The sequence below is a fragment of the Salvelinus namaycush genome, chromosome 30 (genome assembly GCF_016432855.1).
Source record: "Salvelinus namaycush isolate Seneca chromosome 30, SaNama_1.0, whole genome shotgun sequence".
In the NCBI taxonomy this organism is placed as follows: Eukaryota; Metazoa; Chordata; class Actinopteri; order Salmoniformes; family Salmonidae; genus Salvelinus; species Salvelinus namaycush.
In genome coordinates, this window is record NC_052336.1 from 2,045,478 (window position 1) to 2,064,106 (window position 18,629).

Genomic DNA, 18,629 nt, shown 5'->3' on the forward strand with positions numbered 1-18,629 from the left:
CCTCAACCTAGAGGTACGCTGAGTAACCCTAACCAACCTCATAGTGGAACCTAGAGGTACGCTGAGTAACCCTAACCAACCTCATAGTGGAACCTAGAGGTACGCTGAGTAACCTCAACCAACCTCATAGTGGAACCTAGAGGTACGCTGAGTAACCCTAACCAACCTCATAGTGGAACCCTAACCAACCTCATAGTGGAACCTCAACCTAGAGGTACGCTGAGTAACCCTAACCAACCTCATAGTGGAACCTCAACCAACCTCGTAGTGGAACCTCAAGGTATATAAACATGATTACGTTGTAGATTAGCAAAACTCAGAAACACAATGACGTTTGTATTTAATTCAATGACCTCGTATTGATGGGTGGATCGATAGACCTACAGATCGGTATCTCTATTAATTCAGTGTTTGTGTTCACCATGTTGTCCTCCTTCACCCTGTAGATGAAGAACAACCCTGTGCAGGATAAGAGCCCTGTTCCCGGGGACGACTTCGTGGTTCTCCCCGAGCCGCGCACCGCCATCAACATCTGTTCCAGAGACACCATGAACATTACGGTCTCTAAGTGCTGCCTCAATGTCTTCACCAACCTAGCCAAGGTAGACACACACACACACACACACACACACACCAGCAAACACACACACACACACACACACACACACACACACACACACACACACACACACACACACACACACACACACACACCAGCAAACACACAAACACACACACACACCAACACACACACCAGCAAACACACACACACCAACACACACACCAGCAAACACACACACACACACACACCAGCAAACACACACACCAACACACACACACACACACACCAACACACACACCAGCAAACACACACACATACATACCAACACACACACCAGCAAACACACACACACACACACCAACACACACACCAGCAAACACACACACACACACACACCAACACACACACCAACACACACACACCAGCAAACACACACACACGCACACACACCAGCATGTACACACACACACACACACACACACACACACACACACACACACACACACACACAGCCAAGCCGGCACACCCACGTACTGTATACGTGCACACACACACACACACACACACAGAATACAGGAACAGTCAACATTAGACCCATTATTCATGTCAATATGGACAGATTGAATCTGACCAGGTTAACAGTAGCTCATCCAATCTGATTCCCTTCTGTCTGATAAAGCCACGGACGTCCTCTAGCTGTGTGATTAGATCTTATGATTTGATTAAATCAAGCCTGGCTACCGAGTGTCGGCCTGTTGTCTGGACTAATGTGTCTGTTGTACATCATTGTACTGTCCTGACACACACACACACAACACATGACAGAGAACACTCTGTCTCCGTATAACCCGGTTCTGATGTCCAGCTGCTGATTTTCAAGGTTTTTTCTCCAATTCTTCCTATGAACGTTTGACCCGTTTTCTCCAGCCCTAGTTAAAGCCATTCCTCGACTAAACAGCAATATCATTGGTCCTGTTTTTAGACCTGGGTTCATCTAGGTCACACAAACCAACCTATTGTTTACAAAATGAAAAAATGTATACAATTTCAGCACATTTATTCACAGTACAATACCGTTCTGTAATTTCTGCTCAGGCATTCTCTGAGGGCACAGCCTCTACCTTTGACCACAGTCTGAAGGAGAAGGCCCCCTTCACCATCCGTAATGCGCTGGGCATCCCCCTCACCGTGCAGCACAGTGCCAACCTGCGGGTGGTGGCCTCCTCTGGGCAGGGCAAGCTCCACGAGGTGGGGGTAGGGCAGAGCGTGGACCTGGAGTACTCCGGGTTGGGAACCTCGGCGCGGGGAAAACTGTCTGCCTTGCAGCGCCAGGAGAGCTGCCTCTTCAACCTCAGCATCGGTCAGGATATTTATTTATACTTTTTTTTTAATTGACCTTTTTATTTAACTAGGCAAGTCAGTTAAGAACAAATTCTTATTTTAAATGACGGTCTAGGAACAGTGGGTTAACTGCCTTGTTCAGGGGGCAGAACAACAGATTTTTACCGTGTCAGCTCGGGGATTCGATCTTGCTACCTTTCGGTCAGTAGCTGAACAATGTCCACTGGTCTGTCTCCTCCACAGTTCCTACAGGTTACAGTGAGATCTCCAACCTGGCGGTGGATAAGCCTGGCAGGAGGCTGTATAACGTGAGAGATCCCGTGCTGCAGGAGAACGTGTCTGTATTGCTACAGATTGACGCCTCGGAAGGAAACAAGGTCATCACTGTCCGCTCTCCGCTACAGGTCAGAAAATCACTATGGAGCCGTCCTCCATCACTCTCTATGGAGCTGTCCTCCATCACTCACTCTCTCTCACTATGGAGCTGTCCTCCATCACTCTCTCTCTCATTATGGAGCTGTCCTCCATCACGCACTCTCTATGGAGCTGTCCTCCATCACTCACTCTCTCTCACTATGGAGCTGTCCTCCATCACTCACTCTCTCTCTCTATGGATCTGTCCTCCATCACTCTCTCTCTATGGAGCTGTCCTCCATCACTCTCTCTCTCTATGGAGCTGTCCTCCATCACTCACTCTTTCTCTATGGAGCTGTCCTCCATCACTCTCTCTCTCTATGGAGCTGTCCTCCATCACTCTCTCTCTCTATGGAGCTGTCCTCCATCACTCACTCTTTCTCTATGGAGCTGTCCTCCATCACTCTCTCTCTCTATGGAGCTGTCCTCCATCACTCACTCTCTCTATGGATCTGTCCTCCATCACTCTCTCTCTATGGATCTGTCCTCCATCACTCACTCTCTATGGATCTGTCCTCCATCACTCACTCTCTATGGAGCTGTCCTCCATCACTCACTCTCTATGGAGCTGTCCTCCATCACTCTCTCTCTCTATGGAGCTGTCCTCCATCACTCACTCTCTCTATATGGATCTGTCCTCCATCACTCACTCTCTATGGAGCTGTCCTCCATCACTCACTCTCTCTATATGGATCTGTCCTCCATCACTCACTCTCTATGGAGCTGTCCTCCATCACTCACTCTCTCTATATGGATCTGTCCTCCATCACTCACTCTCTATGGAGCTGTCCTCCTGTAGGCTATAGACACTCAACAGCTTTCAGTAGAGAGTAACAAGTCTTGTGGACTTGCAACGTGAACGCAGCTGATATTAAAATACATTTGATTTATTCAGCATTTTTCAATTACAGTAAAATCAGTGTTTTTGTTTCCATTGAGTCAAAAAAGGATGATGTCATCTTTAACTGTTTTTCAACGTGGTTTTGTGTTTCAGATCCAGAACCATTTCTCAGTCCCGTTTGCCATCCTGAAGTATTGTCCCAAATCCAGAGGGATGGTTAATATAGGACTGGCAGAGCCCGAGAAAGAGTCTGATGTAGCCCTGGACTCATACAGGTAATAACCATGTTGGTAGTATTGTCCCAAATCCAGAGGGATGGTTAATATAGGACTGGCAGAGCCCGAGAAAGAGTCTGATGTAGCCCTGGACTCATACAGGTAATAACCATGTTGGTAGTATTGTCCCAAATCCAGAGGGATGGTTAATATAGGACTGGCAGAGCCCGAGAAAGAGTCTGATGTAGCCCTGGACTCATACAGGTAATAACCATGTTGGTAGCCCTGGACTCGTACAGGTAATAACCATGTTGGTAGCCCTGGACTCGTACAGGTAATAACCATGTTGGTAGGACAGGTAATAACCATGTTGGTAGTCCTGGACTCATACAGGTAATAACCATGTTGGTAGTCCTGGACTCGTACAGGTAATAACCATGTTGGTAGGACAGGTAATAACCATGTTGGTAGGACAGGTAATAACCATGTTGGTAGGACAGGTAATAACCATGTTGGTAGTCCTGGACTCATACAGGTAATAACCATGTTGGTAGTCCTGGACTCGTACAGGTAATAACCATGTTGGTAGGACAGGTTATAACCATGTTGGTAATACAGGGAATAACCATGTTGGTAATACAGGGAATAACCATGTTGGTAGGACAGGTAATAACCATGTTGGTAGTCCTGGACTCATACAGGTAATAACCATGTCGGTAATACAGGGAATAACCATGTTGGTAGGACAGGTAATAACCATGTTGGTAGTCCTGGACTCGTACAGGTAATAACCATGTTGGTAGTCCTGGACTCGTACAGGTAATAACCATGTTGGTAATACAGGTAATAACCATGTTGGTAATACAGGTAATAACCATGTTGGTAATACAGGTAATAACCATGTTGGTAATACAGGTAATAACCATGTTGGTAATACAGGTAATAACCATGTTGGTAGGACAGGTTATAACCATGTTGGTAATACAGGGAATAACCATGTTGGTAATACAGGTAATAACCATGTTGGTAGGACAGGTTATAACCATGTTGGTAATACAGGGAATAACCATGTTGGTAATACAGGGAATAACCATGTTGGTAGGACAGGTAATAACCATGTTGGTAGTCCTGGACTCATACAGGTAATAACCATGTCGGTAATACAGGGAATAACCATGTTGGTAGTCCTGGACTCGTACAGGTAATAACCATGTCGGTAATACAGGGAATAACCATGTTGGTAGCCCTGGACTCGTACAGGTCTTTAGAGAGGGACCTTTTATACAGGGTGTAACACAGCGTGTACTTACCAGGGCCGATACTTTACACAACATTAACACATTTTCTGTCGCTGTTAATGTGTTCTCAGTCCACCTATCAGGTAAAATAAGGGTAATTATTTTTGATTCAGTCTCACCTGGTAAGACCACTTCTCCTGAAGAGTGTAGTTGTTGCTGTCCTCCTCAAACAGCACACGTGTATGACACCAGGCACTAGTACTCGTGTCCACCAACGAGTGTTCGAGTAACTTCCCCTTGAATTGCCGTAATTATATTTGCTTACTTATCATCGTAGGAAGCGAGATACACTTTTACCGAGTGTTTGCACGTGTGAGCCGCACGTCGCAAATGTACCCAAACTGACAATTTTACATTAATTACATTGGTTACTTATCGTATGAATGGACAGCTCTGTTTCAACATAGCTTCTGAAAGGCCGGTGATCGCAGCGTACAGACGAAGGATACTATTTATGAGATGCTAATCATAAACAGGAAATTAAGAGGTTGATGTGTGGTGAGCTGGGCAGCTTGGGAGATCCAGGTGTCCCCTTGCTCAGTCTCTGTATCCATTATCCGGCTCGAAGGACCACGTTCGAGAGAGTGGCACCATAAGTGTTCTAGTGCTTTAAACAAGTGTTCTAGTGCCTTAAACAAGTGTTCTAGTGCTTTAAACAAGTGTTCTAGTGCCTTAAACAAGTGTTCTAGTGCTTTAAACAAGTATTCTAGTGCTTTAAACAAGTATTAACCCCCTAGACCCACCGGTGCGTCAATATAAGTTGCATAACAAAAGATGCTCCTTCAAAATCCGTCAGTTTAACCTAGAGATGTTGTTGTGTTTATTTCATTGGACGCGTCTCAATCCACTCCATTCACTAGTGTCGCGTTTCCTCATCCGGGGTGAAAGAGCGCTGTTTTGTCAACTTATTTAGCATCTGAACGGTTTGACGTACAAACTATGACCGTTTTATTGAAAGGGTAGACTCTCACGAACACAACGGTGTTCTCCGTTTTGCTCTATTGACTTACAAGTGTCAGGGGACTCGTCTGAAGTCGCTACCGTCGATGTGCCAAATTCTTTGTTTGTAACGTCGGAACCGTTTGTGCTACAAATTAGTTGAGTATCTGGAGCATCAGCGTTTGTGGGTTCGGTTACAGGTTCAAAATGGCCAGAAACAAATAACTTTCTTCTGAAACTCGTCAGTCTATTCTTCTGAGAAATGAACTCTATTCCAAGAGAGAAATTGCCAAGAAACTGAAGATCTCGTACAGCGCTGTGTAATACTCCCTTCACAGAACAGCAGTCTCAACGTCAACAGTGAAGAGGCGACTCCGGGATGCAAAGAAAAAGCCATATCTGACTGGCCAATAAAAAGAAAAGATTAAGATGGGCAAAAGAACACAGACACTGGACAGAGGAACTCTGCCGAGAAGGCCAGCATCCCGGAGTTGCCTCTTCACTGCTGACGTTGAGACCGTTTTTTTGCGGGTAATATTTAATGAAGTTGCCAGTTGAGGACTTGTGATGCGTCTGTTTCTCAAACGTGACACTCTAATGTACTTGTCCTCTTGCTCAGTTGTGCACCGGTGCCTCCCACTCCTCTTTCTATTCTGGTTAGAGCCAGTTTGCGCTGTTCTGTGAAGGGAGTAGTACACAGCGTTGTACGAGATATCTAAAAAGGGTCCTAAAATTCTAAATCAAATAGTTAAATGATCCATAGTTTGAACCATCTTAAAACAATTCCATACGTCAGCTTAGCAATTCCCAACCGCTTAGACTTACAGGGGTTAAACAAATATTCTAGAACTTTAAACAAAAGTTCTAGAACTTTAAACAAAAGTTCTAGAACTTTAAACAAATGTTCTAGGACTTTAAACAAATGTTCTAGAACTTAAAAAAAAAAATCTAGGACTTTAAACAAATGTTCTAGGACTTTAAACAACTGTTCTAGAACTTTTATACAGACTCCCCTGTCCTTGTTTCACTCCTCTCTCTGATGCAGATGTCGGCTAGGGTTATGTTTAACTGGATTGTTAGTTATTAAACGTGGTCTCCTCGTCTCTTCTCCCTCTATAGGTGTCAGCTCTTCCTCCAGCCAGCCGGGCGCCTGGAGGGCCAGTACGGCCCGTCGTCTAGCTGTATCGCCTGGAAGGAGCAGGTCCACCTGAGCTCTGAGGTGCGGTCCCTTCTCCAGTGTCCGTCGGCAGACAGCAGCTTCCTGCCCCTCCAGGTGACCACCTTGGCCACACCAGATCACCTGTCCTTCATTTCCTCCCAGCGAGAGGACGACTGGGACCCTGCCTACGTCATCCACCTCCACCCCGCTGTGACCCTCCGGAACCTGCTACCTTACAGCATCAGATACCTACTGGAGGTAGTACCACTTAGATAACCTAAACATGAAGACAGTCACTAGGCTAGGACCTAAACATGAAGACAGTCACTAGGCTAGGACCTAAACATGAAGACAGTCACTAGGCTAGGACCTAACCCTCGACCTGTACCCTGCCTTACAGCATCAGATACCTACTGGGGGTAGTAACACTTAGATAACCTAAACATGAAGACAGTCACTAGGCTAGGACCTAACCCCTGACCTGTACCCTGCCTTACAGCATCAGATATATACTGGAGGTAACTCTACACATTCCAGTGACTAAGGGAAGAAGGCACAGGTGTAGACTAAAAGATATATAAGAACAATCAGCCAGCCACTAGACTTTGATTTCATTATTTCCTGTTGTTACGCCATGTTGAGATCCCTCCACAGTGCAAAGATACTTTCCTAACGGATACAATATCATTATAAAAATGATCTATCCATTAATCCATCTGTCCAGGGCTCAGCAGATTTCCATGAGCTTCAGGAGGGCAGCACAGCAGACATCCTGGACGCCCGTATAGGAGGTGAGATCATGGAGATGGTCCTGGTTAAATACCAGGGTCGGAACTGGTCCGGCCGTATCCGTATCGCCCAGGACATGCAGGAGTTCTTCCCTGTGTGTTTCACCTGCGACTCGGCGGAGAAGCTGACCGTGGACCTGAGCGTGCACGTGACGCGGCAGCGTGGACGTCTGGCGCTGGCGGTCTTTAGCCCCTACTGGGTCGTCAATAAGACGTGCAGGGTTCTGCAGTACCGAGCAGAGGACGTCTACGTCAAACATGCTTCGGACTTCAGGGACGTCGTCCTCTTCTCCTTCAGGAAGAAGAACATCTTCAGCAAGAACAAGGTAGGAAAGCGTCTGACTGTCTTATTTTATTTAACCTTTATTTAACAAGGCAAGTCCGTTAAGAACAAATTCTTATTTACAATGACGGCCTAGGAAAAGGCAAAAGGCCTCCTGTGGGGACGGGGGCCTGAGATTAATATAAATAAATACATACAATATAAATATAGGACAAAACACACATCACAACAAGAGAGACAACACAACACTACATAAAGAGAGACCTGAGACCACAACATAACATGGCAGCAGCACATGACAACAAGGCATGGTAGCAGCACAACATGGTAGAGGCACAACATGGTAGCAGCACAACATGGTAGAGGCACAACATGGTAGCAGCACAACATGGTAGCGGCACAACATGGTAGCGGCACAACATGGTAGAGGCACAACATGGTAGCGGCACAACATGGTAGAGGCACAACATGGTAGAGGCACAACATGGTAGAGGCACAACATGGTAGAGGCACAACATGGTAGAGGCACAACATGGTAGAGGCACAACATGGTAGAGGCACAACATGGTAGAGGCACAACATGGTAGAGGCACAACATGGTAGAGGCACAACATGGTAGAGGCACAACATGGTAGAGGCACAACATGGTAGAGGCACAACATGGTAGCGGCACAACATGGTAGCGGCACAACATGGTAGAGGCACAACATGGTAGCGGCACAACATGGTAGCGGCACAACATGGTAGAGGCACAACATGGTAGCAGCACAACATGGTAGCAACACAACATGGTAGCAGCACAACATGGTAGCAGCACAACATGGTAGCAGCACAACATGGTAGCAGCACAACATGGTAGCAACACAACATGGTAGCAGCACAACATGGTAGCAGCACAACATGGTAGCAGCACAACATGGCAGCAGCACAACATGGTAGCAGCACAACATGGTAGCAGCACAACATGGCAGCAGCACAACATGGTAGCAGCACAACATGGTAGCAGCACAACATGGTAGCAGCACAACATGGTAGAGGCACAACATGGTAGCAGCACAACATGGTAGCAGCACAACATGGTAGCAACACAACATGGTAGCAGCACAACATGGTAGCAGCACAACATGGTAGCAGCACAACATGGTAGCAGCACAACATGGTAGCAGCACAAAACATGGGACAACCATTATTGGGCACAGACAACAGCACAAAGGTCTAGAATGTAGAGACAACAATACATCACACAAATCAGTCACAACTGTCAGTAAGAGTGTCCATGATTGAGTCTTTGAATGAAGAGGTTGAGATAAAACTGTCCAGTTTGAGTGTTTGTTGCAGCTCGTTCCAGTCGCAGCGAACTGAAAAGACGAGCGACCCAGGGATGTGTGTGCTTTGGGGACCTTTAACAGAATGTGACTGGCAGAACGGGTGTTATATGTGGAGGATGAGGGCTGCAGTAGATATCTCAGATAGGGGGGAGTGAGGCCTAAGAGGGTTATATAAATAAGCATCAACCAGTGGGTCTTGCGATGGGTATACAGAGATGACCATTTTACAGAGGAGTATAGAGTGCATTGATGTGTCCTATAGGGAGCATTGGTGGCAAATCTGATGGCCGAATGGTAAAGAACATCTAGCCGCTCGAGAGCACCCTTACCTGCCGATCCATACATTATGTCTCCGTAATCTAGCATGAGTAGGATGGTCATCTGAATCAGGGTTAGTTTGGCAGCTGGGGTGAAAGAGGAGCGATTACGATAGAGGAAACCAAGTCTAGATTTAACCTTAGCCTGCAGCTTTGATATGTGCTGAGAGAAGGACAGTGCACCATCTAGCCATACTCCCAAGTACTTGTATGAGGTGACTACCTCAAGCTCTAAACCAGGGGTGTCAAACTCATTCCACGGAGGGCCTAGTGTCTGCAGGTTTTTGGTTTTTCCTTTCAATAAAGCCCTAGACAACCAGGTGTGGGGAGTTCCTAACTAATTGGTGATGTTAATTCATCAATCAAGTACAAGGGAGGAGCGAAAACCCGCAGACACTCGGCCCCCCGTGGAATGAGTTTGACACCTGTGCTCTAAACCCTCAGAGGTAGTAATAACACCTGTGGGAAGAGGGGCATTCTTCTTACCAAACCACATGACCTTTGTTTTGGAGGTGTTCAGAACAAGGTTAAGGGTAGAGAAAGCTTGTTGGACACTAAGAAAGCTTTGTTGTAGAGCATTTAACACAAAATCTGGGGAGGGGCCAGCTGAGTATAAGACTGTATCATCTGCATATAAATGGATGAGAGAGCTTCCTACTGCCTGAGCTATGTTGTTGATGTAAATTGAGAAGAGCGTGGGGCCTAGGATTAAGCCTTGGGGTACTCCCTTGGCGACAGGCAGTGGCTGAGACAGCAGATTTTCTTACTTTATACACTGCACTCTTTGAGAGAGGTAGTTAGTAAACCAAGCCAAAGACCCCTCAGAGACACCAAGACTCCTTAGCCGGCCCATAAGAATGGAATGTTCTACCGTAACAAGAGCTTTGGCCAAGTCAATAAAAATAGCAGCACAACATTACTTAGAATCAAGGGCGATGGTGACATCATTGAGGACTTTTTAAGGTTGCAGTGACACATCCATAACCTGAGCGGAAACCAGATTACACCTTAAAGAAGAAAGGGTCTAAACCATCTGACCCAGATGTTTTTTTGGGGTCTAGTTTAAGGAGCTCCTTTAGCACCTCGGATTCAGTGATTCCCTGCAGGGAGAAACTTTGTAGCGGGTCAGGGGGAAAAGTGGGAGAAGCATCGGGGATAATCGCAGTAGAAGGGGTGGGAGATGAGGAAATGTTGGACGGGCAAGGAGGCATGGTCCTGTGTCATTGTAATCCTGACTTAATGAAGTGGTGATTAAAGAGCTCAGCCATGTGCTTCTTGTCAGTAACAACCACATCATCAACATTAAGGGACAGCTGCGAGGAGGAGGGTTTATTCTCCAGGTCTTTAACCGTTTTCCAGAACTTCTTGGGGTTAGACCCACAGAGAGAGAGCTGCTCCTTAAAGTAACTAACTTTGGCCTTCCGGATAGCCTGAGTGCACGTATTTATCATTTGCCTGAACGAGGGCCTGTCAGCCTGAGTATACGTGTGCCGAGCCTTTCGCCAAATGCAATTCTTGAGGTGGAGTAACTCTGCAAGATCACGGTCGAACCAGGGGCTGAACCTGTTTTTAATTCTCATTTTCTTTATGTGGGCGTGTTTGTTAACAATACCACTGAAAATATCAAAAAAGAAGGTCCAAGCGTCTTCGACAGAGGGGATGAAGCTGATTCTGTACCATTTTACGGAGGCCAGTTCACGAAAGAAGGCTTGCTCATAAAATATTTTTAGCAAGCGTCTATAACAAATCAGGACAGGTCGTTTCACTGAGCAGCTATTACGAACACGGGCTGTAAAACGGTGATGAATGGTCTTTGAACAGCAGGATGGGGCTTCAGAGGACGCTTCAAAGACTCCTGACACTTGTTGGGCCAAAAGCCCTTTTACTTCACACCTTAGTGCTGGTTGAAAACATGTTGAAAAATGTAAGAGCTCATATTAAGCTGTGTCTCTCTCTCTCTGAGGGGAGGCGTGTCTTTCAGTGTTTCAGTTTTCAGTGTCTAACAGTGTTTCTCAAACCTTTCCCCAAACTGCTCCCTGAATTTGATATATCCCAGATGGATTCATTCATAGTTGAATCAGGTGTGCTAGTTCAAGGATTACAACAAAACTGTGAAAATGTCTGGGATTCCTGGAGGAGAGGTGTGAGAAACACTAGTCTCTAACAGACAGCATCTTTAAAACTGTTTTTCCTCTCTTAGATCAGCTGTTTCTCTCGGTAACGCTGGGTGTTGTCTTTCTACGGCTGTTTCTCTCGGTAACGCTGGGTGTTGTCTTTCTACGGCTGTTTCTCTCGGTAACGCTGGGTGTTGTCTTTCTACGGCTGTTTCTCTCGGTAACGCTGGGTGTTGTCTTTCTACAGCTGTTTCTCTCGGTAACGCTGGGTGTTGTCTTTCTACAGCTGTTTCTCTCGGTAACGCTGGGTGTTGTCTTTCTACAGCTGTTTCTCTCGGTAACGCTGGGTGTTGTCTTTCTACAGCTGTTTCTCTCGGTAACGCTGGGTGTTGTCTTTCTACAGCTGTTTCTCTCGGTAACGCTGGGTGTTGTCTTTCTACGGCTGTTTCTCTCGGTAACGCTGGGTGTTGTCTTTCTACAGGTGCAGCTCTGTGTGTCCACCAGTTCCTGGTCTGATGGCTTCTCATTGGATACGGTGGGGAGTTATGGGTGTGTCAGATGCCCTGCCAACACCATGGACTATCTGGTGAGAAAATGACAACATACACAAAGAGTCACAACTCTCTGGAATGTACCTTTTTTTATTTAGCATATAATGCTTTATCCAAGTGACTTAGTGAACTCATTCAGTGACTCATGCAGGACTCAAACCCACAACTATGATGTTCTGTGTTTTAACCAACCGAGACACTATGAGGACGTACAGTCTGACAGTATAAGTCATGTGTTTGTAGGCTGTGAGGACGTACAGTCTGACAGTATAAGTCATGTGTTTGTAGGCTGTGAGGACGTACAGTCTGACGGTATAAGTCGTGTGTTTGTAGGCTGTGAGGACGTACAGTCTGACGGTATAAGTCATGTGGTTGTAGGCTGTGAGGACGTACAGTCTGACAGTAAGTCATGTGTTTGTAGGCTGTGAGGACGTACAGTCTGACAGTAAGTCATGTGTTTGTAGGCTGTGAGGACGTACAGTCTGACAGTATAAGTCATGTGTTTGTAGGCTGTGAGGACGTACAGTCTGACAGTATAAGTCATGTGTTTGTAGGCTGTGAGGACGTACAGTCTGACGGTATAAGTCATGTGTTTGTAGGCTGTGAGGACGTACAGTCTGACGGTATAAGTCATGTGGTTGTAGGCTGTGAGGACGTACAGTCTGACAGTATAAGTCATGTGTTTGTAGGCTGTGAGGACGTACAGTCTGACAGTATAAGTCATGTGTTTGTAGGCTGTGAGGACGTACAGTCTGACGGTATAAGTCATGTGGTTGTAGGCTGTGAGGACGTACAGTCTGACGGTATAAGTCATGTGGTTGTAGGTTGTGAGGACGTACAGTCTGACAGTATAAGTCATGTGGTTGTAGGTTGTGAGGACGTACAGTCTGACGGTATAAGTCATGTGTTTGTAGGCTGTGAGGACGTACAGTCTGACGGTATAAGTCATGTGGTTGTAGGCTGTGAGGACGTACAGTCTGACGGTATAAGTCATGTGGTTGTAGGCTGTGAGGACGTACAGTCTGACGGTATAAGTCATGTGGTTGTAGGCTGTGAGGACGTACAGTCTGACGGTATAAGTCATGTGTTTGTAGGCTGTGAGGATGTACAGTCTGACGGTATAAGTCATGTGTTTGTAGGCTGTGAGGACGTACAGTCTGACGGTATAAGTCATGTGTTTGTAGGCTGTGAGGACGTACAGTCTGACGGTATAAGTCATGTGTTTGTAGGTTGGCGTCAGCATTCAGATGAGTAGTTTCAACCTGACCAAGATGGTGACCATGAGTCCGTTCTTCACGCTGGTCAACAAGTCTTCCTACGAGCTGGAGGTGGGAGAGGTGCGGACTGAGGAGGGCAGCGTCAACGGGAAGTGGCACTACATCTCCTCTACAGAGGTGAGGACCGACTGTGTGTGTTGCTTTGCTATGCTTGTGGGGTGTGTGTGTGTGTGTGTGTGTGTGTGTGTGTGTGTGTGTGTGTGTGTGTGTGTGTGTGTGTGTGTGTGTGTGTGTGTGTGTGTGGACGTAATCATGAACGAATGATGAGCGTGTTCCTCTGTCTGTGCATGATTGTGTCTGATTGTTTTCTTTCCTGTGTCTGACTGTTTTCTTCCCCGGGTCTGACTGTTGTCTTCCCCGGGTCTGACTGTTGTCTTCCCCGGGTCTGACTGTTGTCTCCCCGGGTCTGACTGTTGTCTTCCCCGGGTCTGACTGTTGTCTTCCCCGGGTCTGACTGTTGTCGTACCCGTGTCTGACTGTTGTCTTCCCTGTGTCTGACTGTTGTCTTCCCTGTGTCTGACTGTTGTCTTCCCGTCTGACTGTTGTCTTCCCCGTGTCTGACTGTTGTCTTCCCTGTGTCCCTCTGACTGACTGTTGTCTTCCCTGTGTCCCTCTGACTGTTGTCTTCCCTGTGTCCCTCTGACTGTTGTCTTCCCTGTGTCCCTCTGACTGTTGTCTTCCCTGTGTCCCTCTGACTGTTGTCTTCCCTGTGTCCCTCTGACTGTTGTCTTCCCTGTGTCCCTCTGACTGTTGTCTTCCCTGTGACTGACTGTTGTCTTCCCTCTGACTGACTGTTGTCTTCCCTCTGACTGACTGTTGTCTTCCCTGTGACTGACTGTTGTCTTCCCTGTGTCCCTCTGACTGTTGTCTTCCCTGTGTCCCTCTGACTGTTGTCTTCCCTCTGACTGACTGTTGTCTTCCCTCTGACTGACTGTTGTCTTCCCTCTGACTGACTGTTGTCTTCCCTGTGTCCTTCTGACTGTTGTCTTCCCTGTGTCCCTCTGACTGTTGTCTTCCCTGTGTCCCTCTGACTGTTGTCTTCCCTGTGTCTGACTGTTGTCTTCCCTGTGACTGACTGTTGTCTTCCCTGTGACTGACTGTTGTCTTCCCTGTGACTGACTGTTGTCTTCCCTGTGACTGACTGTTGTCTTCCCTGTGACTGACTGTTGTCTTCCCTGTGACTGACTGTTGTCTTCCCTGTGTCTGACTGTTGTCTTCCCTGTGTCTGACTGTTGTCTTCCCTGTGACTGACTGTTGTCTTCCCTGTGACTGACTGTTGTCTTCCCTGTGACTGACTGTTGTCTTCCCTGTGACTGACTGTTGTCTTCCCTGTGACTGACTGTTGTCTTCCCTGTGTCCCTCTGACTGTTGTCTTGCCTGTGTCCCTCTGACTGTTGTCTTGCCTGTGTCCCTCTGACTGTTGTCTTGCCTGTGTCCCTCTGACTGTTGTCTTGCCTGTGTCCCTCTGACTGTTGTCTTGCCTGTGTCCCTCTGACTGTTGTCTTGCCTGTGTCCCTCTGACTGTTGTCTTGCCTGTGTCCCTCTGACTGTTGTCTTCCCTGTGTCCCTCTGACTGTTGTCTTCCCTGTGTCTGACTGGTGTCTTCCCTCTGACTGACTGTTGTCTTCCCTGTGTCCTTCTGACTGTTGTCTTCCCTGTGTCTGACTGTTGTCTTCCCTCTGACTGTTGTCTTCCCTCTGACTGTTGTCTTCCCTGTGTCTGACTGTTGTCTTCCCTCTGACTGTTGTCTTCCCTCTGACTGACTGTTGTCTTCCCTGTGTCTGACTGTTGTCTTCCCTGTGTCCCTCTGACTGTTGTCTTGCCTGTGTCCCTCTGACTGTTGTCTTGCCTGTGTCCCTCTGACTGTTGTCTTGCCTGTGTCCCTCTGACTGTTGTCTTGCCTGTGTCCCTCTGACTGTTGTCTTGCCTGTGTCCCTCTGACTGTTGTCTTGCCTGTGTCCCTCTGACTGTTGTCTTGCCTGTGTCCCTCTGACTGTTGTCTTGCCTGTGTCCCTCTGACTGTTGTCTTCCCTGTGTCTGACTGTTGTCTTCCCTGTGTCTGACTGTTGTCTTCCCTGTGTCCCTCTGACTGACTGTTGTCTTCCCTGTGACTGACTGTTGTCTTCCCTCTGACTGACTGTTGTCTTCCCTGTGACTGACTGTTGTCTTCCCTCTGACTGACTGTTGTCTTCCCTGTGTCCCTCTGACTGTTGTCTTCCCTCTGACTGACTGTTGTCTTCCCTGTGTCTGACTGTTGTCTTCCCTGTGTCTGACTGTTGTCTTCCCTCTGACTGACTGTTGTCTTGCCTGTGTCCCTCTGACTGTTGTCTTCCCTGTGTCCCTCTGACTGTTGTCTTCCCTGTGACTGACTGTTGTCTTCCCTGTGTTTCCAGTGCCTCCCTCTCTGGCCAGAGTTGATCACAGGGAAGCTGTGTGTCAGAGTAGTGGGCTCAGACTCCAAGTCCAAGTCCTTCTTCTTCAACAAGCAGGACAACGGCACCCTGCTGGGCATGGACCAGGTCAGTGTCCCTGGAGATACACCACATATCACTGACCTGATGTACCCTCCTTTAACATGACCTCTCTTCCTGTCTGTTGTAGTATGGAGGTGGTATCAACTGTGACCTCTCTTCCTGTCTGTTGTAGTATGGAGGTGTTATCAACTGTGACCTCTCTTCCTGTCTGTTGTAGTATGGAGGTGGTATCAACTGTGACCTCTCTTCCTGTCTGTTGTAGTATGGAGGTGTTATCAACTGTGACCTCTCTTCCTGTCTGTTGTAGTATGGAGGTGTTATCAACTGTGACCTCTCTTCCTGTCTGTTGTAGTATGGAGGTGGTATCAACTGTGACCTCTCTTCCTGTCTGTTGTAGTATGGAGGTGTTATCAACTGTGACCTCTCTTCCTGTCTGTTGTAGTATGGAGGTGGTATCAACTGTGACCTCTCTTCCTGTCTGTTGTAGTATGGAGGTGTTATCAACTGTGACCTTTCTTCCTGTCTGTTGTAGTATGGAGGTGTTATCAACTGTGACCTCTCTTCCTGTCTGTTGTAGTATGGAGGTGGTATCAACTGTGACCTCTCTTCCTGTCTGTTGTAGTATGGAGGTGGTATCAACTGTGACCTCTCTTCCTGTCTGTTGTAGTATGGAGGTGTTGTTAACTGTGACCTCTCTTCCTGTCTGTTGTAGTATGGAGGTGTTATCAACTGTGACCTCTCTTCCTGTCTGTTGTAGTATGGAGGTGTTATCAACTGTGACCTCTCTTCCTGTCTGTTGTAGTATGGAGGTGGTATCAACTGTGACCTCTCTTCCTGTCTGTTGTAGTATGGAGGTGTTATCAACTGTGACCTCTCTTCCTGTCTGTTGTAGTATGGAGGTGGTATCAACTGTGACCTCTCTTCCTGTCTGTTGTAGTATGGAGGTGTTATCAACTGTGACCTCTCTTCCTGTCTGTTGTAGTATGGAGGTGGTATCAACTGTGACCTCTCTTCCTGTCTGTTGTAGTATGGAGGTGTTATCAACTGTGACCTCTCTTCCTGTCTGTTGTAGTATGGAGGTGTTATCAACTGTGACCTCTCTTCCTGTCTGTTGTAGTATGGAGGTGTTATCAACTGTGACCTCTCTTCCTGTCTGTTGTAGTATGGAGGTGTTATCAACTGTGACCTCTCTTCCTGTCTGTTGTAGTATGGAGGTGTTATCAACTGTGACCTCTCTTCCTGTCTGTTGTAGTATGGAGGTGTTATCAACTGTGACCTCTCTTCCTGTCTGTTGTAGTATGGAGGTGTTATCAACTGTGACCTCTCTTCCTGTCTGTTGTAGTATGGAGGTGTTATCAACTGTGACCTCTCTTCCTGTCTGTTGTAGTATGGAGGTGTTATCAACTGTGACCTCTCTTCCTGTCTGTTGTAGTATGGAGGTGTTATCAACTGTGACCTCTCTTCCTGTCTGTTGTAGTATGGAGGTGTTATCAACTGTGACCTCTCTTCCTGTCTGTTGTAGTATGGAGGTGTTATCAACTGTGACCTCTCTTCCTGTCTGTTGTAGTATGGAGGTGGTATCAACTGTGATCTCTCTTCATGTCTGTTGTAGTATGGAGGTGTTATCAACTGTGACCTCTCTTCATGTCTGTTGTAGTATGGAGGTGATATCAACTGTGACCTCTCTTCCTGTCTGTTGTAGTATGGAGGTGATATCAACTGTGACCTCTCTTCCTGTCTGTTGTAGTATGGAGGTGTTATCAACTGTGACCTCTCTTCCTGTCTGTTGTAGTATGGAGGTGATATCAACTGTGACCTCTCTTCCTGTCTGTTGTAGTATGGAGATGTTATCAACTGTGACCTCTCTTCCTGTCTGTTGTAGTATGGAGGTGTTATCAACTGTGACCTCTCTTCCTGTCTGTTGTAGTATGGAGGTGTTATCAACTGTGACCTCTCTTCCTGTCTGTTGTAGTATGGAGGTGTAATCAACTGTGCCCTCTCTTCCTGTCTGTTGTAGTATGGAGGTGGTATCAACTGTGACCTCTCTTCCTGTCTGTTGTAGTATGGAGGTGTAATCAACTGTGACCTCTCTTCCTGTCTGCTGTAGTATGGAGGTGTTATCAACTGTGAGCTCTCTTCCTGTCTGTTGTAGTATGGAGGTGGTATCAACTGTGACCTCTCTTCCTGTCTGTTGTAGTATGGAGGAGGTGTTATCAACTGTGACCTCTCTTCCTGTCTGTTGTAGTATGGAGGTGTTATCAACTGTGACCTCTCTTCCTGTCTGCTGTAGTATGGAGGTGGTATCAACTGTGACCTCTCTTCCTGTCTGTTGTAGTATGGAGGTGTTATCAACTGTGACCTCTCTTCCTGTCTGTTGTAGTATGGAGGTGTTATCAACTGTGACCTCTCTTCCTGTCTGTTGTAGTATGGAGGTGTTATCAACTGTGACCTCTCTTCCTGTCTGTTGTAGTATGGAGGTGTTATCAACTGTGACCTCTCTTCCTGTCTGCTGTAGTATGGAGGTGTTATCAACTGTGACCTCTCTTCCTGTCTGTTGTAGTATGGAGGTGTTATCAACTGTGACCTCTCTTCCTGTCTGTTGTAGTATGGAGGTGTTATCAACTGTGACCTCTCTTCCTGTCTGCTGTAGTATGGAGGTGTGATAGTCGACGTGAACATCTCAGACAACTCTACTGTGATCAGCTTCACTGACTATTATGATGGAGCT

General features: G+C 46.8%; 1 protein-coding gene across 1 annotated transcript in view; it reads left to right on the forward strand.

Moving 5' to 3' along the window:
- The window catches only part of LOC120024761 (vacuolar protein sorting-associated protein 13C-like), a 190,907-nt gene that overhangs the window by 118,519 nt on the left and 53,759 nt on the right, over positions 1-18,629 (forward strand). Inside the window, exons 37-46 of the mRNA XM_038969047.1 lie at positions 447-602; positions 1,658-1,922; positions 2,147-2,307; positions 3,312-3,433; positions 6,730-7,027; positions 7,494-7,883; positions 12,081-12,185; positions 13,380-13,544; positions 15,821-15,952; positions 18,552-18,629. The exon at positions 18,552-18,629 is cut by the window's right edge and continues 56 nt beyond it. Of these exons, the coding sequence (XP_038824975.1) occupies positions 447-602; positions 1,658-1,922; positions 2,147-2,307; positions 3,312-3,433; positions 6,730-7,027; positions 7,494-7,883; positions 12,081-12,185; positions 13,380-13,544; positions 15,821-15,952; positions 18,552-18,629 (1,872 nt within the window). The remainder of the gene's footprint in view (positions 1-446; positions 603-1,657; positions 1,923-2,146; positions 2,308-3,311; positions 3,434-6,729; positions 7,028-7,493; positions 7,884-12,080; positions 12,186-13,379; positions 13,545-15,820; positions 15,953-18,551) is intronic.